Source organism: Trachemys scripta, chromosome 2 (assembly GCF_013100865.1).
Source record: "Trachemys scripta elegans isolate TJP31775 chromosome 2, CAS_Tse_1.0, whole genome shotgun sequence".
Lineage (NCBI taxonomy): Eukaryota > Metazoa > Chordata > Testudines > Emydidae > Trachemys > Trachemys scripta.
The window spans coordinates 7,558,691-7,580,303 of NC_048299.1; the positions used below are offsets into that span (position 1 = coordinate 7,558,691).

The 21,613-nt window shown below is 48.1% G+C and overlaps 1 protein-coding gene across 1 annotated transcript in view; it reads right to left on the reverse strand.

The window, feature by feature from the left end:
• Nucleotides 1-752: 752 nt before the first annotated feature.
• Nucleotides 753-21,613, reverse strand: part of VIPR1 (vasoactive intestinal peptide receptor 1) — a 169,098-nt gene continuing 148,237 nt past the window's right edge. The window contains exons 7-13 of the mRNA XM_034759843.1: nucleotides 20,177-20,330; nucleotides 18,763-18,823; nucleotides 16,164-16,233; nucleotides 11,985-12,076; nucleotides 4,420-4,549; nucleotides 3,150-3,191; nucleotides 753-1,789 (exon numbers count right to left, since the gene is read on the reverse strand). Of these exons, the coding sequence (XP_034615734.1) occupies nucleotides 1,598-1,789; nucleotides 3,150-3,191; nucleotides 4,420-4,549; nucleotides 11,985-12,076; nucleotides 16,164-16,233; nucleotides 18,763-18,823; nucleotides 20,177-20,330 (741 nt within the window). The 3' untranslated portion in view covers nucleotides 753-1,597. The remainder of the gene's footprint in view (nucleotides 1,790-3,149; nucleotides 3,192-4,419; nucleotides 4,550-11,984; nucleotides 12,077-16,163; nucleotides 16,234-18,762; nucleotides 18,824-20,176; nucleotides 20,331-21,613) is intronic.

Here is a 21,613-nt window from a genome sequence, read left to right on the forward strand (position 1 = left end):
AATAACGTCCTAACTGTAAGAACAGTAGGACAATGGAACAGACACCTAGGGAAATCGTGGGAGCTCCTTCACTCGAGGTTTTCAAGAAGAGGCAGAGATCCCGTCTTGGATAGTTGAGACACAACAAATCCTGCATCTTGGCCGAGGTTTAGACTAGCTGACCCTTGCGGTTCCTTCTAATCCTAGGGTTCTGATTCTATGAGTCTAAGTAGAGGACTTCAGGTCTCCACAGCTGTCGATCTGGCACTCTGGAGCAACATTCAATTCACCCCAAAAATGTAAAGAAACAGAAAATTCCCACTGGTGTCAATGGGCGCTATGTACACACATCAAAGGGGGCTCACACCCTGATATGTACATGTCGAGGCTGTTGGAAAGCAGACAGAAGGTATGGTATCACGCTTTCTGAAGATCTAATCATTTTCTTTGCGATACCTTCATCGGAGGATAAAAGCTGTTTGGAATAATGGAAGTAGGGATCAATTTCATAGCCCCGCTGTTCCCCCTTTCCTATTTCAAACTCCTGCAGTGCCGGTTACTTGTGGATCTAAACTTGTTTTGCCAAGACCAATTCTGCCTGCTGCTATTAAGTTAATTCTTCACTCTGGTTAGTGGCTCCTGACAGAGGGTCTGAGTTCGAAGTCTCCCCTTCCCCGCAGTGTGCATTATTCAGGTACAAACTTATTATAAGCCAATATCCTCCCCACACATCCCCAAAGATTCCTGCTATAAAAATATGCCAAGACTTATCGCAAGCTTAATCAGAGAGGGTTTCTTTTGTGGAAAACACAGCCATGCAACTGAATTGGCACCTGTACCTTGTTTATATACATTAGTCATGCAAGTCTATTATATCCTGTTTTAAAAAAACATAATGAGTATAGTGCAGAAAAGGGCATTTACATTTTAGCTCCTCAGCAAGCTACATTTTGGAGGCATCGTCGACGGTGGAGGTACTCTGAAAGCTTTTATTAACGAGGGCAATACAGATTGTCGGCGAGCTGCAGATTCCATTCTGGTTCCGGAGCCGATGTGATGACGTTCTGGTCTTTCAGCTTATTTGTAGCAATGTGAAACGCATCTGGATGAGCACAATGCTGCACCCTACTACAATTTGTCCCCTGCTTCTAGGTCCTTCCTCGTCTCACTGCTGTCCCTTACCGATCGGACTCTTGGCACATTAAAAGCATGTTTTTTTCTCATTGGCTCATTTTAAAAAGTGCATCGTTTCTACCTGTTTTCGAGAAGCTGGCTCAGGTGAAGCCATTAATTATCCCCTGCCCCCTATTCACGAGCCTTTCAGAACCTCCTAGGCCCTCCCCAGGCAAGCTGGAGTTGTGCACAAGTTTAATAGTCAGTTTGTGAGTTTCTCCATTGCCCAGGGACAAGCCTGTAGTTAAAGGTCTGGAAAGAAGGAAAAAAGATCTCTGTGTCCCGACTTGTCTCTTCTCGTTCAGGATGTCAGCGGCTTTTCCAGTTTCATGCCCTTTGTTTGACTCATGGGGAGCGTCTTTTTTAAAAACCACTCTTCAGCTTTAAACAAATTCCTGGATGGTTTCTCTCTCTCAAGTGATCCGTGCTGGGGCGTTTCTCCCCCTCAGACCAGAGAGAAGTCTGCTTGGGAGCTGGAGCACCTGCGAGTCTTAGGCGAGCATTTGGTGAGCATGGAGATTTGAGTGCTGAAGTTGGTACCATTGCTCCCGACAGATGGGTGGTGATATTTCATGTCAGAGCCCAGGAACCTCTCCAGGTGCCACCTGCGCCACTTCCGCTTCAGCTCGGCTTGGACCTAAGTGGGGACAGAGAAGCACGTTAGTGGATGGAGCTCCTTTCTGCTGGTCTGGTTTGGTTTTACGCGCGAGCTGGCTTAATTAAATTCCTACTAGAAGCTGCTAACTGGCTCTGGCGCCAATGCCGTGGTGGAACTGGGAACAAGCGACCCCCCTTCCCTGGGAAGTCCAGGATGGTCCCTCGGAGAAGGAAATGGGTGTTGAGTTGGACAAGGAGAATCACCCTCTATTTTAAGGCCAGCAGGGACCAATTCACGAAGGCCACTGAACTGATATCAGCAGGTAAGAACTTTATAGCTAAGTGGCAGGCAGTGAAGAGATGCACCAGTTAGGGATGTAGCAGTCTTTGAGCCGGTTGGCTGATACAATGAAGGAGTTATAATGACCTCGACTGTTGACACATTTTTTTCCCCTTTATGAGGGTAATTAGGAAACATTTTTCAGTCACAAGCTTCTTTCACCAAAGAAATGTTTTGCGGAGCTGTGGCACTGTTTGGTGCGCAGAGGGCATTGGTTTTCCTGAGCCATGCAGCAGGATTCAAACCATCAACCAACATGGGCTACCACATACAAGGAGCTACTGCCCAGCCGCTTAGCTCTATGGGGCGGGGTTGTAGGCTATGGTATGAATTATAGGGTGCTTTCAGCACACCCAGGTCAGAAATCATAGCACAGACTATACGGGGAGGATTCAAAGGCTGCCTTGGAGATGGAGTAGACCTGATTCTGAACATTCCTGAGCTAATCGGGAGGCTGGGAACCAAACCCAGGGCTGAATTACACAGCTGCCCCCATCTCTTCATGGCTCGCTTTATTGGCTTCAATGCTGCCCGAGTTAGCAGGGGGCTGAACGTTCTTCCCGGCTCACATCTGCTCAGCGGCTTTTGTGAAATGAATTTGGTGGGGTTCAGTCCAGTTTCCAATGGACACACGCTCCGTGGTACAAAACTCACTGCACTCACTGGCCTGCACGCTGTAGTGGGTCTGATCCTGCTGCTCTGAAGTCAAGGGCAAACGCCCGCTTGGCTTCAACAGGATCAGGGCCAAAGAGTGAGTGGGCTGGAGACTGGCTGCACCTTCACCGCCAAGCGTGGTCACTCCAGGTCAGGACTGAGGCCCACTGGCAGGGTGGTGGTGGTGGTGGGGGGGGACCCTCCACTTGCTGCCTGTTCTGTGAATACAAGAGGGACTTGGCACTGTATAGCGCCCCCCTCAGCACCGTGAGTACTAAAATTCACATGCAAAGCCAGAATCTGATGACCATGGCGGCCCCAATGGGCTGATGTAAGGAATGGAACTTCTGCATCATTCACTTCATCCTAGTGACAAGCACTGCCCAAGCAATACTGTGGATCTTACCTCCCCGTTGAGGAAACAGTATAGAACGGCCCCCACAAAGCCCTGGGAGAAGGAAGAGAGGACAGGACTTAGAACCTCACCATCAGAAAGGCTACATTTAACTTGGTCAACCACAGCCTTGGACACAGAGGCCATAGCCAGGAAACTTCTAACAGTCCCCTGGTACAGATAGAGGCTGCTTGATTTTAGCTTCCTTACTAAAGTGCAGGATTTGAGTTGGGCTGTGTCATGCCTAGATGGTGACCTTGTGACTTTTTTTTACGATGCCCTCTTATTCTTCAGAATCTGGGCTTTCTTTAAAAAAAAAAAAGAAAAAGAAAAAAGTCCATCTCTGGCCCTTACAATTGTGGAGATAACACTGAAAATGTGAACGGATGGCAAACCAGTTCAGTGATGTCTGCCTGAGTCTGCAGGCAGCCTGAAATGATAGCTCTGAACTGCCCCATCCATCTCTGTAAGGTGCTAATTCAGATGCCAAATGACGATTTAAATGTCAGCATTGCTAGCTATTTCACTGCTGACCAAAACACGTAAGTGGTACAGTATGTGATAAAACACAGACCCAGTTCTCAAGGCAGCAGACTGAAGTCCATCAATGAGTGCTAATCATTGTGCAGAACCGGGGCCTGCGTTAAGAGCGGAACGTTGATTGAAGTGAAGTGTGTGTATGTATGTATTTAATGGTTGAAATAACCCCTAGCATTTTTCATCCCTATCTCAAAGCAGCATCAGACCTCAAAGGAAGGCTGTATCATTATCCTCATTTTACAGCTGGGGAGACTGAGGCATAGGGAGTGAAGTGACGTGCCCAAAGTCATCCTGCAGAAGAACAGTGACTAGAGCACGGGTCTCCTGACGGGTCTTATCCACTAGGTCAGACTGCCGCCCCTGGGGATCATTCTGGATTAACTCATGCAACAAGCCCCATTGCGGTCAATAGAAATTCTGCCTCCCATTGCAGTTAACGGAAAGCTGTCTGCGTGGCATCTGAGTACAGACTGTAGGATTTAGCTGACTGTTGGTAAAACATATTGGGGTGCCAGGAGGTGAAAGGCAATATGAGAATGCCCAACAGTAACCCACCCATGCCTTCACTGAAGTCAATGGCAAGCCCCTTACAGACTCCCATGGGAGCAGGATTGGGCATGTGCTAGTGAAACCACCTTCACACGTTTCCTTAGTCCCACGGTCGTTCCTACGAAGCACCGCAGTTCTGACAGACTCGCCCTGATTTTTGGTGGCCTTGGCCCAGTCCTAAGGGGTGACGCACCTGGAAGGAGCCGAGCACGAGCTCGAAGACGAGCTTTATCTCCATTTTGAAGTTGTCGGGGAAGAAGGCGAACACGATGTAGTGGACGCCAAAGAGCGGGATCAGCAGCAGGGTGGACTTAGCCAGTCTCCTGTCAGAAAGAAAAACATGAGCTGTAAAGGGAAAGGGCACAACCACGACGGGCACGAGAGGGCATGAAATTCGGCTGCTGATGCGCCTACAGCCCTAATGACCCACCTGCGGTGCAGGGAGGGTGGGTCAGTGTGATGCCAGGGAATTCACTTTGTGCTGGAGGTGGAATTTTAAAGCTCTGAAAGCATAAGCAGTGGGTAATAATAAACGAAGGGGAATTAAACCCAGACCCTCACAGGTATTTAGGCTTCTGAGGTTCACTGAAAAAAATCAGTGGAAGTTAGGAGCCTAAATACCTTTGAGGATCTGGGCCTTAGTGCTTCAGAGATTTGGAGCCACATCTCCGCAGATGTAAAACAGCAAGTCTCCGCTGATGTCCATCCAGCTACACCGCTTCACCGTAGCTGAAGATCTGGCCCGTGGTGATTGCTACAGTGTTTTTCAGAGATGTAATTCCCCCCCCTTATTAACAGCAACTGTTGCGGCACATGCGCTGGCAGCCGAGTCTTGGCAATAAACCCGTCGTAGTTCCCCTCTGCCCGGGGCTCACCCGCGGCTGGTTGCTTCAGGTGCAGAGATGTTCTAACGCGTGACATTTTTATGCCCATCAACTCTAGTGGAGGTATTTCCTCCACGCCCGCCAGAGACCGTTATTCATCTCCACAAGCCAGAGAGAGCCCACGACTGCCTTTGCCTGGGACTGCAGAACAGTCGGGGATCTAGAGGAGAAATCCATTTAGCTGAGAGTGATGATAGTGTAGAGAGCGGCTGGAGCGGCCCACGTGTTCCAAAGCAGGAGAATGAGCCGCATTAGAGCCTAATGGCCCCAAAGAGGATAATCAGAGCTCTAATTAGGAATGGCAGATCATTTCTGACATCTAATTACAGATGGAAATCAAATGCCACTGACTGAAATAAAATGAAAGGCAAAACTTCAATGAGCTTAAGGGGCATTTGACACCATCGATCTCCAAGGACTCCAGTCCCACCTCACCGAGGCCAACGTGGGGAAGGGAAATGCCCTGAAATGGCTCAGGTCTGTCCCCTCTGGCCAAGGCCATTCGGGTGTTATGGGCAGCTGTTCCTCCCGTGCCAAGGCCCTCACGTGCACAATCCCATAAAGCACGGTCTTCCTCCCCACCTCCCTCTAGTCACCATTCCCAGCTTCTATGGGCTTCTGTCAGGCCTCTAATGCCAAGCTGAAGTCAGCACTGGGTAAAGCAGCTAGCTAGAGCTGATCCCAATCTAGACCGATGCCTGTAGGAAGAGGGAGGCATTCGGAAAGCTTGCCTCTGCTACAGCATCCCCCACCACCGTGGTCCATGCAATCATGATTTCCAGAACTCCCCAAGGAACTAATGACCATCACAAACCTCACTGCCTTCCACTCCAAGTGCAAGGAGCTCTTCTTCCACCCGCCTTGTCTAGCACACACATAGCAGTGTGTACATTAAATCCCCCCAGCCCTACCAACACACGATACTGCAGACACAATTCCCTCACCCTTGGGAGAGGAGGAGAAAAAAAATGACCCCCCCCCACACCAGATGTTAGTTATGTTGCTTAATGCATGAACGGAGGTGGTATAAGAACCTATGTAGAATAGAATGTTGATAGAATTAATTAAGCACAAAGTTCTTGTTACAGAAAACATGGGGTTTTATCTTCTGTTTTGCCTGAAATATTGTTGTCCCCATGCTGCTTGATTGTCAGTAATTTCAAAAGGCTTTTTCATGAGGAGTGCCTTCACGTTTTACAATAAATTAAAGCGCAGCTCCATGGCTGTAGCATTAATGAATGAGTCAACATCACACTTGGGCTTGGAGACTTGGACTCAGATGGAACTGGCAAGCATCGAAAGATACTGTCAATGTGTCAACAAGTTATTTCTTCAATAAACAGTGTTGGGTTGGGGGGGCAGAGAGGGAGGGTGAGATCTCAGATTCTGTTAGACTAAAACAAATTCTTATCTCAGATTTGGCAGGAAGAATTCACAGGGATGATGAACAACAGATCTCTTGGGTCATCCAGACCATACATCTGCAGTTGGCAGGAGCCTTCTGGATACTGAGGGCCAAATCCTGCCATCAGTTGCACTCGTGCAACTCCACTGGTGTCAATCAGGTTGCACCAATGTAACTGAGGCTCACATTTGGTCCCAAGGGCCAAATTCAGCATGGTGTAAACAGGCACAAATCCAGTGACTTGGCTGGGAGCGACATCCACTTATACCAACCCAGACTGGCCAAAAGGACACGGATCGAGCATGGAATTTGAAAGACTGTGTAATTCAGTGCAAGGACGTTTCAGGTATGAAGCAAAATCATTCTTGCATGCTCAACAAATGCAAGCCATGAACTTTTGTACTTTCGATAGGTTCCCAGATACCAAAAAGTGATGGGCAGAGCATAAGTACCTGCACAGAATAGCACAGAAGTGCTGAAACCCAAGAAGAATGCAAGGCCAGATTATTCTTGGATAACCCTTGCAGTTTCACTTTGCAGCATAGAGGGCCATTCTGTGCCCAACTGCTTTGTGGGTGTCTGAAGTGGGAGTGGGCTGAAGGTCGCATGCAGCAGCCAAGCACGACCATAGTCTTTGCACGCCTGAGTGTAGAGACTGCTCCCTGCTATTGCCTGCAGAGAGCTGGTCAGGGGCCCCGAGTTTGCTGCACACTTTCAGGGCTGTAGCAGAGGGAGAGGTTCCCCTGTGCACCTGGTAGCCCAGGGTGGGATTCTGCCCTGGGGCAGTGGAGGGTTTGATGGATTAGGAATGGGTTGAACAACACAAGGTTTATACTGTTAGATTGCTGGTTCAAATCCAGCCCACAGCAGCAGTGACTGAGGGCTTGTCTACACTACCACGTGGGGTCAAGCTAAGATATGCAAATTCAGCTACGTGAATAGCGTAGCGGAAGTCGACGTACTTAGATCTACTTACCGCGGTGTCTTCACTGCAGTAAGTCAACAGCTGACGCTCTCTCATCGACCCCGCTTGCGCGTCTCGTTCTGGTGGAGTACCGGAGTCGACAGGAGAGTGCTCGGCGGTCGATTTATCACATCTAGACTAGACATGATAAATCGACCCCCGCTGGATCGATCGCTGCCCGCCGATCCGGCGGGTAGTGTAGACAAGCCCTGAGAGTTGTTACCATAGGATGGATGTTTGGTGGCTGTGACAGGGCGCTGAGCAGAACGACGACAGAATCAGCCCCCTGCCCCGCCCGCCCCATTTAGGTGAATAAAGTGGAGCTGGCTGGAAAGAGCCTGCCCTAATTGGGGAATGAGAGCCAGCTGCCAGCCCAATTAGCCCAGGGCTACATAAGAGGCTGGGAAGAAGGAAACCAGGGAGGTGGGGACGGAGGAGAGCGAGGGAGTGTAGGTGGGGAGAAAGCCCTTCCCTCCTGGGTTCAGATACAAGGAACCCGGCACTATGTAAGCTGTATGGTGAGAAGGTGGTGGGGGCACAACCCTGCCGATAAAAAGCACCAGTGGTTATTGAACCCCGGGGTCTCCGAGTGACTTACTCAGCCTAGCAGAGGCAGGAACCAAGAGGGCCCGGCCGCGAACTGCTACAGTGGCCTCTGTGCCAGGAGTCTGGGATTTTCAAAGGCATCTAAGGGAATTAGGTGTTCAGTCTGATGGGATTCTGGCACTTAAATCTCTTGGGCTCCTTTGAAAATTCCGGCCCTGAGGGTCTCAGTCTATTTCCCACCATATGAGTCAACATCAAACAAAAGCACGTAGTACAACTGCCCTCCCCCGCGCGCCTCCCCGCTTGTCGGCAGCAGAAAAAGCAAGGACTGAACGAGCGTTGAGCCTCAACTCCCCTTGCTTAACCAGGGGCCTGTCTCTCCATCCAGCTCAGGGTTCTGCACGGCCACTCATCCGCGGAGTGTGTGATCCCCTTCCACGTCACAGAGATTGGCAACCACAAGATGCCTCTGGGTCACCAGGGACTCCTGGGCTCTTCTCCCTGTTTGAGTCTGCTTGGGCTGGTGGAGCTGTTGCAGAGGGACATGTAGGGAGAGGGGTGGTAGATATGGGGAAGGCTATGCTTGCCCAAGAGGGGCACATTGGCGGGGCAGTGTGGGGAAGCTTGTATTACTGCCTCTTGTGCCATATCTTTTGTCTGCGGGTACAGCAAGAAATTCCTGGTAGCTTTTTTCCAGCATTAATTCACTGGGAACATTTTTAAAAAGACCAAGTCCACCTCCTAGATCACTAGGACCTAATCCTTCCCTCGGCTGCCTGTGTACACACACAGAACTTCCACTGAGATTAATGGAAGCCAGTTACCCAATGAAGGCGCCAAGACAACACTGTTCGTTCTAGAACATATTTCAATATGCTGATTTAATCTCAGCACATCAACAGGGATGTCGTAATCGGCGGGGGAGACACGACACCTGACTACCGATACATAAAGGGATGTAATAGAAAAGGCAGGGACCAATAACGCACACTGGTTAGGGAAAACAGAACAAAAATGAACAGGCTTTAGCGAGCTGCAGCAGGGAAATGGGGAGATCAAATAGCATTCCCTTTATGCGTCTAAGAACAGTTCAAGTGGAGAAAGTGGAATCACCATCACAAGAGATTTTCAAGGCTCTGGGAGCCACCCAGATTTAACGGCAGAGTAAGGATGATGAAATTAGTCCTTCCATCATATAGGGGGATGAACTAAATGACCCACTGGAAATCCTTTCCAACACAAATTGTTCTAGGAATCCCTCCATAAAGATCTAGATGTTCCAGATGCTGACTCAGGACAGCAGCAAGATGCAAAAATGGGTGGGTGTCTGATCTTGGTTCTATTTAGGGCCCTACCAAATTCACGGCCATGAAAAATGCGTCACGGACCATGAAATCTGTATAGTATAGGGTAAAAGCACACAAAAGACCAGATTTCACGGGGGGAGACCAGTGTTTCTGAAATTGGAGGTCCTGACCCAAAAGGGAGTGGGGGGGGGGTGTCACAAGGTTATTTTAGGGGGGTTACGGTATTGTCACCCTTACTTCCGCACTGCCTTCAGAGCTGCGCTCCTGGCTGGTAGCTGCTGCTCTCCCCCTGCCCAGCTCTGAAGGCAGCGTTGCTGCCAGCAGCATCGCAGAAGTAAGGGTAGAAGTACCGCAACCCCCCCACAATAACCTTGTGACCCCCCCCCAACTCCTTTTAGGGTCAGGACTCCTCCAGCAGCTGGGAGCCCCGGGTTGATTTAAAGGCCCTGGGGCTCCCAGCCACAGCCGGTGCCCCAGGGCCTTTAAATCTTGAGAGGCCCCGCCTCTTCCGGTTGAGGCCATGCCTCTTCTGGATGAGGCCACGCCCCCCTCAGGAGGGCAATACCGGTAAGTCCTGTAAGTTACTTTCACCCCTGCCAGAGGGCCACATCTGGGTGGGGAAATTGAATGCAGGGCCATGAATGTAGGGCTGGGGCAGGGGGTTGGGGTGTGGGAGGGATGCGGTGTGCAGGAGGGCTCAGGGCAGGGAGTTGGGGTGCAGGAGGGGGCTCAGGGCAGGGGGTTGGGGTGCAGTACGGGGCTCAGGGAAGGCAGTTAGGGGGCTCAGGGAAGGCAGTTAGGGGGCTCAGGGCAGGGGGTTGGGGTGTGGGCTCTGTCCTAGCACCGTTTACCTTGAGTGGCTCCAGAGTGGCAGCGATGCACAGTAGGGCTAAAGCAGGCTCCCTGCCTGCCCTGGCCCTGCGCTGCTCCTGGAAGAGGCCAGCATGTCCGGCAGTGGCTCCTGTGGGTGGGGTGGGCAGGTGGCTCCACGCACGCTGCCCTCACCTGTGGGTACCACCCCCAAAGCTCCCACTGGCTGCGGTTCCCTGTTCTCGGCCAATGGGAGCTGAGGTGGGGGGGCGGTGCCTGCAGGTAAGGGCGGCACATGGAGCTCTCTGCCCCCCATCCCAACTCCTTTTAGGGTCAGGACCCGAACAATTACAACACCGTAAAATTTCAGGTTTAAATAGCTGAAATCATTAAATTTACAATTTTTAAAGTCCTATGGACCGTGAGTTTGGTAGGGCCTTAGTTATATAACTTTAAGCTGGAGTGAATCCGTGAAGCAGTATAGACTTACTCCAGGTTTACATTGATCTAATTGAGACCAGAATCTTGCCCAGTGAGACTGACTTTGATCTCACGGACACTGGTATAAATCAGAAGTCACTCCACTGAAGTCAGTCACATGCTGTTAGTACAGAAATGGAATCCAGGGCTTCTCCTTTAGCTCCGCCCTTTGGGGAGGAGCCAGAATGTGCCGTAACAGAGCAGAGTCTGGCGTGGGGGTGGGCCGTGTTGTTGACTGCTTCTGGGAGCGGCACGGGGCCAGGGCAGGCAGGGAGCCTGCCTTAGCCCCGCTGTGCCATGGGCCTGGCAATCCCGCGGGCCAGATTGAAAGCCCTGACGGGCCGGATCCGGCCCGCAGGCCGTAGTTTGCCCTCCCCTGGTCTGGAGCCTGCTGAGGGACAGAAGCCATTCTGCATCTGCCTATGGGGAACACAGAACAGGTTGAACTTTCCTATCAGTTATCCCACACCACTCCCCTTCCCCCAGGCATTCTTTCTGCCATCTGGACAAATGACTGACATTAAATCCATTTGATTTTTCATTAAACCATGAAAATAACCTACCCCCATCTGTACAGGATTCCAGACAACTGTGTCCACTGTGGTCTGCGGTCACCTCTCTATTCCTCACTCTGTTCTTTTCAGTATCGCTTTCATGGCTGCAGTGCCTTGGGACACAGAGCTGCCAGATAAGACTATGGTTCGGGAGACAGTACCGAGGACCTGATGAGCTCCCCCAAAGTCTTCACCAAAAGCGTGATTAAGCAGGTACTGGCAAAGCAGACCCCTGCTGGGCAGCACATACTGAGATTGGGGTCTGGCTGAACCCCCAAAACTTCACGATGGATGAGGATTCCAAGAATGTGGCTCGATCTAGTTACCCTGGATGTGAAATTACTGGGCCAAGTTCTCGGCTGATGTAAAAGGGTGCAGCTCCGCGGAATGCAAAGAGACTTCAATGGAGCTGTGAAGGTTTGTACCAGGGGAGGCTTTGGCCCGTTCTTCCTGAGCCTCAGGAAACTTTTAGCCACCTCTGACAACTGAACCCAGTAAATGGTGAATGTACACATCAAGCACCTGTTTGTCTTACAATGAAGTGTCATCATGGAGCTCACCAGTTCATTGCTATTCCTAGGAGCAAGGCTCCTGACCCATCTAAAAACAGTTTGACAGCAAGACGCTTGATTATTTTAGCATATCTCCCAACCCCCTAATCTCAGACACCTTTGATCGACTCAAAACATTTCTGAGTGGGATCAATCAAATGAAGACAGAGAGGATGGTTCTGGGTAAGCAAACAGCCTGGCCTGACAGGTCTCATCAAAACGGCATGGTTCAGGTGAAAACAGCGTCTAAGACTTACGAGTACTGGCTGGTTTCATTGCGCCCGACATCTGGGGAATGCAGTTTCTGGAATAGGATCCGGATAATACAAATGAAGAGGATGAAGTTCACCTAATGGGGAGGAGAGAGAGAGAGAAAAGGTGGTTAAACTCCCACAATCCCTTTCTGCAGTGAAAAGAGCTAGTTGTTAGAGGGTATTCCTTTTGCCTCAATGATCTGTTCGTGGAACGAGCCGTTGTTAAAAAGCCACAGGCAGAAAACCCCACTCTGTGAGCACATGGTAAACCGAGACAGAATGGCAGCCATCTTGGGCCTGACATCAGCCTGCTTGGGACTTTGTGTCATACATCTCAAGTATGATGATGTCAAACCCATAGAGCACAGCTCTGCACGACGTCCTGCTGCACGGGGGGGGCTGGCGACAGGGCAGGATTAGAGCTTTTCGGTTAGTTGAGCAGTGGAGGTCACGGCCCGCAGTAGACGGCGATACGGGGCTTGCTGCCAGGCACGTCACAGACTGGGAATGGGGCCGTGCGCCGAAAAATAGATACACGGAACGGTGTCAGAGAGAACTGCAAACAGGCTCCTAACCCGCCTCACCAGGCATGCCTTCTTCACACACATGCTGGCAAGCTAGGGCAGCAGGGAATTAACATCATGGGTAACACTGGCACATTGCCTCTGCTTCCAGACTAGGCCAAAGCATAAAGCCATTGGTGTCCCTGAGCTATTTTTATTATCCCCAGCTCTGCTTTTCATCTGAGGATCTCAAAGCGCTCTGTAAAGGTAGCCAGGTACTATTATCCTAATTTTATAGATGGAATTGAGGCACGGGTTGGGGAGGAGAGAGGGGACTTGCCCAAAGTCACACAGCATCTGGCAAGACTAAAACTCGGGTCTCCCCAATCCCCACAGCAGTGCTCTAACCTCTGAACCATGCTGCTGCTTGGCACAACTCATAAACAGGAGATGATCTACACCAGAGAAGACTTGAAACCCTGGTGTGAATTTAGACCAGTCTGGGCACAAAACCTCCTTCCTTATCCTTTACCATTAATGACTCTTCAAGTGATTCTTATTTTATATTGTCATAGATGTAAAGGCCAGAAGGAACCATTATGATCATCTCGTCTGACCTTCTGCACAGCCCAGTCTAGAGGACATCATCGAGTGATTCCCACATCTTGCCCAACAACTTGTGCATGAGCCAGCACACCTCTCATTTAGACTCCTAATTGAAAGACTCTCCGGGATGGAGAATTTACCACAGCCCTTGGTCAAACTGTGCCAGTGCTTAATTACCCACATCTTAGCTATCCCACTTTGCTTGCCATGGTTTCTGATCATGTTTACTAGCTTAGAAAAAAAAAAAAAAGAGATTTGCCCCAGACACGCAGGCACCTAGACGTAAGGGGCAGATTCTACTCAGCATCGATAACATGCGAGTTGTAGTAAGCGAACAGAAGATCTGAGCTGCTTCCCAAGCATCTGTGCAGTGTGCAGCATTGACCATGTCAAGCCCAGGTGGCTGAGAGAGTGAACAGGGAAGATTAAATGTGAGTGGATTGCGCTCAGGCAGATGGGCAAAGGGGACGGGCTTTAGTGATGGATTTGTTTGAGGCATGCAGAAGAAAATCATAATTACTGGACAGGGTCTGTTTTGTGCTGAGAAAAAGGTTTAGGCTTGTTTTATTGAACAACAGCAAAAGATAGTAGGCCTCCCATCTCAGGAGAATGAGGTGTATGTCTTCCTAAAAAAGGTTACATCTGGAAAGAGAAAATCTGATCTACCAGTCTTTCGGAAAGACAAATATTTTGACATATGTCAGATACGGATTTCATTTCAGTTTAGTAAGGTTAATAAAATACAAAGCGGTTATTAAAAATGTTTGTTCTTGAGATTAGCTCTGTGACAGGTGATGCAGGCAGATCTGCTTCACGCAAAGGGTAATATACGTTGGCCATCAGGAGAACTTATGTGCAAGACAGAGATCTCAGTTTGGTGTGGGCTGTTTAAATCTTGTTTTGTTGATGTCGCTTTCTCTGTCCTTCCCCTCCCCACATGTTTGCCCGGAGTTTGGGGAACAAACTCAAAGCTGAATTCAACTGAAGTTCATCTGATTGCAGATGCTCACAAATGGACCCAGATGAACACCCAAATGGAGAAACTGTAAAGAATCAATAGGGATGGAACCAACAGGTGTCTTCAGAAACATCATGGGACTCTATTGCCTCTTCTAGCTCCCACAGAAAGAGCTAGATATCAGAGTCTCCCATTGACTTCAATGGGAACTAGATCAAGAACCTTGAGAAATGACTCTAAAAACCTATAGCAAGGATACAATTTTCTATTAGATTCTATAGGATGATGCAAAACCCCTATAGAAAAGTGATTTTTTTTTATTAAACCCTTTAGGACATTTCCATCAGAGAAGGTTTAAATACCTCCCGATGAGCCTGGGCTGAATTTTGCATTTGAAACAAAACTGCAACCAGAGAAGACTATTTATGTGTTCAAGAGAAAATGAGAATTGGTTGGAGGCGAATGCAGGGAAGAGATGAAAATGAGGGGTCTGATGAAAATCAAGGCGGTGAGATGGGGCCAAAAAATGGGTAGGTATGCTGGGTCAGACAACCTGCTTATGACATTCCTTGGCCCAGTTGTGCTGCCAGATGTGTGGGAGTACTGCCTGCTGATGGGGGAATTACTTGTGTACAACTGAAGATGACCCGTGTATGGGTATCAATAATAGAGCTGTTTAACCACATGTAACAGGGGACAGACTCTAGGACCCTGCACTGAGAAGCAGGGCTCCTCTGGTGGGTTGGGTCTTGAACCATGCATGAAGGTGCAATTTAAGTAATAACGAGTCATATTAGCAGGTGGATCTGATTAGCTCCCAACCAGAGTACAAGAGGGGATAGAGCCTCTCTGGGGCAAAGGAAACTAGAGTCTGAGACAGAGGGGTCCGGCAGAGAAAACCCTAATGCTGGCAGAGAAAGTTGGAGCATTGTTTTTTGAAACTGAGTTAGGGTATGTGTACACTAGAAACGCGACAGCGACACAGCTGCCGCTGTGCTGCTGTGGTGTAGACACTTACTACAGCCACAGAAGAAGTTCTTCTATTGTGATAGTAAATCCACCTCTCAGAGAATTGGCAGCTAGGTTGATGGAAGAATTCTTCCATCGACTTAGTGGTGTCTACATCGGGGCTTAGGTCAGCTTAACTATGTCTCTGAGAATTTTTCACATCCCTGAGTGACGTAGCTAGTTCAACCTAACTTGGGTAGAGTTCCCCACCCCTTAGATGTATCTATTTGCTACTGTGAATCAATATGTTCTTCAATATCCGTGTCCTTCTTTTTCAGAGCAGAGGTAAAGTGTTTGTAACACTCATTGGTGCCTCTTTCTTGGAGATCGGTTCCACCAACTTTCCACGTTGGGCAACTCAACCTCCTTTCCCAAGTGCTGCTCCATCTATCAGAGATTTCTTTATACCACCGCTCACCACTGTAATATCTGAGCACTTGCCCTTTCCTCCCAGATGCTGCGGGATGAAGTGTTAAGGGAGCTTGAGGACTGAGGGCCGGATCTTACGAGGTGCAGTGCGCCTCATGAGACTTGCCAAGAGTCCTCAGCTCTTCCTGAAGTCAAACTTTAACTTTATTCAAAGTCAAACCTCCTTTGGGAAGGATGTCACCCTCAGGCAGGTCTCAGCACCTCACAGGAACAGGTCCTGGGCATTCTAATCCATGACTTAGTTCTTAAAGGGTGGAAAGGTTTGCAAATGGGACTCTAATAAGGAAACATCTGCTCTTCTCGCATTAGTTACAGTAGAACACAGGAAATGCCAGACTGGATCAGCCCTGCGGTACAACTAATCCAGTATCCTGGCTCTGAGAATGGCCAGCACCATCTGCTTCAGGGGAAGGTACAACAAGCCCTTCAGCAGGCAGTTCTGGATAACCTGCCCGGCAGGGAAAGTCACTTTAACCCCAGTTAGTTAGGTTGGCCCATGCTGTGAAGACAATTCATCCACATCAGAGAAATGCTTGGCAAAGACTGTTTTCTAGTCAGCCTGTCTATCCACTTACATCTGTCTGCTTGCATATGCCATTTACAGAACACCCATCCATGTATAACTGAGTTTTCACTAACGAGGGCTTTTGCAGCCAGTGGAGATTGCTCATACTTTACCAAAATAGAAACCGCAATAGGAGCTCTGATGATCAACCAGTACTGGGACTCGCCTATGTCCTCCCAACACCTGAAAATAAACAAAGGAAAATAACCACCAAATCGGAGCTAACAGGCTGTTATGCAGAAATCTGACGGGAGCTCCAGATCTGGGCGGCTACCAATATTTCAGATGCAAAGCTTCACAGACAGGGATTCCACAGAGCAAAGAGCAGTACCTACCTGCTGGGGGAAACCCTGGCCCAACTGAAGTTAATGACAAAACTCCCATTGGCTTTAATGGGATGAAGGATTTCATCCCATGAGTTGTGATATGGGTTGTCTTTAACTGGTCAACATTTGGTTGGAAATTAGAAATGTCAATTATACAATTTTAGAAGTAAACAGGAACCTTTTTGACAATGTTTACAACAATTTTTCCTTTCTCCCCCGCATGGAACTAATTGGTTTTGTTATTAACAGAGGGACACATTTATAATTTTGTTCCTCTTTTTTTTTAAATCAGCTCTAGTCATTGCAATAAACACATTACTTACGAATGAGAGACATATTGATAAGAAACAGTATGCGCTAAAGAGAACCAACTTTATCACTGTTTTGAAAGCTCAGGTGCCCAGCACTGGCGCATAAAGGCACCAACTAAAATACTTATTTTATTACATACATTTTTAGGTTCATTTAGGGACGCTCAATAAATGGGCACATCTGGCTGTTAGGGGAACTCCTTTAATTCTTGCGAAATGTATGCCACCGGGAATAAAAACCATAAAATCCCAGATTGGTTCATGAGACACTCAAATGACAGTTGCTGCCCTGCAGACAAATTCAAGCCAGCAAGCCTCTCAAAGCTTAGACTCTCAGATTTTAAAGCCAGAAAGGACCATTACGATCACGCTTGTGGGTTATCTGCTCTTTTGCCTAGGACGCAATGTTCTTTATTCTAAGCCTGAATGGCTCCACTGGTCATGATGAACTGCTCTCAAAACCATCCCTGAGAGACTATGACCATTCTTAGTAGTGTTTTCACAGCTCCCCTGGGATATTCTGGAACGCTGCAGTGAGATACTGTGCAAACCACTGTACTGAGATGTCAATGGAGGAACAACATTAATACAGGCATTCGGGGGAGGTAAACAGGGATGCTACATAGGGTACAGATTCATCAAGTTCCCAACAAGCTTGGAATGAGTTGTGGTTCTGCAACCCTGACTAGTAGTTACCATACAAGTTGTCCCACTGGCTTCAGGAGGACAGCTTGTCTAAGCGTTACTTTACATGAGTACAGATTGCAGGACAGGTCATAATTACTCACATGTCATTTGTTACTTGTAAAAGTTGCCCCATCTTGTTAGCTACAATTTATCTGATCCAGATTTAAAGAAGAACATAAAAACATTTGTCCAGGAGGATGGGGGTGGAGTACAGACTCAAAGGGTTTGGCTGGGAAAAGGTCACTGGAGACTATGGCGGGAGAGGCTTGGGGTGCTTATTCAGTTACTGTGGCACTCACAAACATAGCACTCAGTCCAGCAAGATGTCCCCCTCCCATTGAAATGGACAGCGAGGGCGCTTTGCACCCTCACAGGATCCGTCCCCAAAATGGCATCTTTGGCAGGTGCTGACCGAAGTGTAACTTTCTGTGGAGCCACGAAAAGCCCAACACCTGAACAGAGCGGTGCTGTTATCACAGATCCTGTGCTCCAACAGGGTCACCAGATGGAAACGAGAAGAGTACTCAACTGATGTCGGCTTTGTCCAGTAATTTGCAAGTGAAAGGGGAGGTGAGACATGAGCCCTAAATGAGCACAGCAGCAATGACAATGACATTGTCACTTCTTGGCGGCCACCATTACTTGTGACATGGGGGGAAGGGCCCATTTAGGAGACTAGAAGGCAGTTCCCAACGGCTTTAATCTCGGATTAAAATAATCGATAATAAACAGGAACCTATAGAGCCAAACTGTACACTCAGATATGCAAGTGCAACTCCCATTGGCTCCTATGGGAGTTTTACAATGCGTCAAATGGGCACTCAATGGGCCAGATGCATTCCTGGGGTAACGCCACTGATCTCAATTGAGTTAGCATTAGCAGTGTTACACCACGAATGACTTTGGACAATATGTTTAATAATACTTTCTATTTCCAAAGCAGCTGCCGTCCAAGCATGCCAAAGACCTTTAGAAGCATTAATGAATTAGCCACGGCCTCACAAATCCCCTGTGAATCAGGTTAATATTATTACCTCTGTGCACAGATGGGGGAAGGGAATCACAGAGGGAGTAAATTCAATGTGGCAGAACCAGGATTAGAACTGAGATCTTGGGGCTCCTGGCCTTGTGCTTGGAAAACAAGCCCATCCTTTCGCTCATTAGATTTAAAAGCGAATGTTCGCCATTTTAACTTGTGAAGACAGTTCTTTTTATGCTGGTTAAGTCGGTATCACCTCCCAGAAAGGCCAATTCTAAAGGAAAAGTTTGATTTTCAAAGACTTTTTACAGTTCGTTCTTGCTGAGCAGAGTTTTGAGTTAGCCGTTGCTACGTTTTCCTTTTAAGGTGTCTTAAATTTGAAGAAATTAAGATGACTTCAGAGACTTACCCGATGTTCTCATAGTGAACCTTGATGAGAGTCCAGGCTGTGATGAAAACCGATGGTGCACCTATCAGAAGAGGAAGAGGGATTAATGTCACAGTTGCTACTTGTTTTCACTGTCAAGGCCCTTCCAGGCCTATTCCCACCTGACCTCTCAATCTCATTCACTACTGAGACATTGACTCCAATTGTGACAATGTTGTGGGTGGGTGAGGATTGTTTTACAAACCAGAGTTCTAGGCCCTCACCAAGCTGGGCAGGTATGAACCGAGACTACGGGATTGGTTCATACTCTGTCTAAAAGGGATAGATAATAAGACAGAAAATATCATATTGCCTCTATATAAATCCATGGTATGCCCACATCTTGAATACTGCAGATGTGGTTGCTCCATCTTAAAAATATATATTGTAATTGGAAAAGGTTCGAAAAATGGCAACTAAAATGATGAGGGGTATGGAACGGCTTCCGTATGAGCAGCGATTAATAAGACTGGGATTTTTCATCTTGGAAAAGAGATGACTAAGGGGGATATGATAGAGGTCTATAAAATCATGACTGGTGTGGAGAAAGTAAATAAGGAAGTGTTATTTACTCCTTCTCATCACACAAGAACTAAGGGGTCACCAAAGGAAATTAATAGGCAGCAGGTTTAAAAACAAACAAGGAAGTATTTTTATACACAATGCACAGTCAACCTGTGGAACTCCTTCCAGAGGATGTTGTGAAGGCCAAGACTATAACAGAGTTCAAAAAAAGAACTAGATAAGTTCATGGAGGATAGGCCCATCAAGGGCTATTAGCCAGGATGGGCAGGGATAGTGTCCGTAGCCTCTGTTTGCCAGAAGTTGGGAATGGGCAACAGGGGATGGATCACTTGATGATTACCTGTTCTGTTCATTCCCTCTGGGGCACCTGGCATTGGCCCTGTCGGAAGACAGGGTACTGGGCTAGACGGACCTCTGGTCTGACTCAGTATGGCCATTCTTATGTTCTTATGTCTGGATTATGCTCATTTCATTTCACTGTATAAATAGATGGTTTATTTGCTTTCTCAAATAGGGGCTACTTGTGGTTTCAGAGTTCCCAGGTCTCCTGTGTGCATCGGCATGAGGAAGAAACACCTCCAGCTGCTTTAAATCTTAAGTGCCTGAAATATGGGACAGAATAAGCTTCCAGGGAGGGGAGGGGGGCGCTCAAGCCAACCATTTTGTTTATGTTAAACAGAACCCTCAGACACCCTCATCTGAATCTGATCCTACCACCACTAACGCCATCTGGCAGACAGGTAATGCATACATATCACCTCTCTGTCCTGTCTGATCCCACATGCTAAGGGGTTAAGTCCTTGCTTGAGACAGCTCCAGGTCACCTCGAGTTCATTTTCCTACCATTCCCGTTCCAGGCGCTAGTGCGTACCCCAGCCAATCAGGATATACCACCAGAAGTACTTCCTCTCTGAGAAGAAAGAGACGACCAGAAGGGTGTGCAGGTACAAGCCTTCCACCAGGAGCCAGAAGAAGTTGGCCATGATGCAGTACTGAAAGAAAACCATCGCGGCCTTGCAGCCCACCTGGAAGAGAAGAAAATAACAGAGGTGAACCGAGGAGGTGTTTTAATGGTAAGAGATTCTGAGGAAACAAACAGATTTGCTGGTAATGCTGGTTTTCTACCTAGCCCAATATCTGGAATCAGTAGCGTCTGTATTCATTATGGGCTAGATTGTTCCTGGAACTGCACTGCCTCGCTGCCTCAAAAGGGAGACCAAGACAGCTGTGCTCCGTTTATGCCTGTCTGGCCTGTCTAGTGGATTTGGGCATGCAGGGGTAGACAGGTGCTTGTACTTGCTCTTCCCCACCATGGTGCAAATGGGTGAGACATGGGCCTTTGCCTGCTCCCAACACACAATCCCAAACCAGTACGGGGAAGGTAGTGATTTTCTGCTGGGATAGACCGGCAGCAAATTACTACCCCTGCAGGCTACGTCATACTGACAGTCTACAAGCTAGCCCTGTCTAAATCAGCCTTCAACCCTGTGTCCAGGTCTGGTCCTCCCAGCACCTAAAAGATGTAGCAGAACTAGAGGGGTTTCAGAGATGAGTGACAAAAAATGCTGGGGGAATGGAAAGTCTTCCAAATATGAGATCTTAAAAAGATTGTGACTGGTTGGTTTGGAAAAAAGATGAATAACAGGGGCTGTGATAGATGTATATGAAATAAAGAATGGTATAAAGCAGGATAAGAGGGTGGACAGGAACACCCTTGGTCATAATGCCAGAACAAGGAAACAGTCAATGAAATTGAAAGGCAGCAGATTTGAAACTGAAGGGACTTTTTTTTTTTCTTACACACATCAAAATTACCCGGTGGAACTCACTGCCACAAGATGTTATTGAAGCAAAGAGACTGCCTGTTTATCTGGACAATGAGATCAGTTACAGAAGATAAGATAAGTAAGCGATATGCACACTTGGCTCAGAGTATATGTCAACCGCTACCTGCCCAGGGTTAGGTAAAACTGCCCAGATACGCAGGTTATTACAGAGCTCTTGCCATGAAGCATCTGGTACTGGCCATGGCTGGAAAAAGTATATCAGAATTCACTGACCACTGGGCGGCACTGGTGGGCAGCTCCTGGCTTCCTATAGCAAGGAGCTTGTCCCCCTCCAACCTGCATTTTACAGTAACACACCATTTATTTATTGATTAGATTTGTAGCAATGCTAAAAAGGGCATCTATCGATATGCTCTAGGCACCCTTGACATGCTTTAGAAATACATCCACTAGCGTCAACGGGGCTACTCACAGCGCACAGTTCTACTCCTCAGGAGTAAGAGGTGCAGACTCTGAACCTG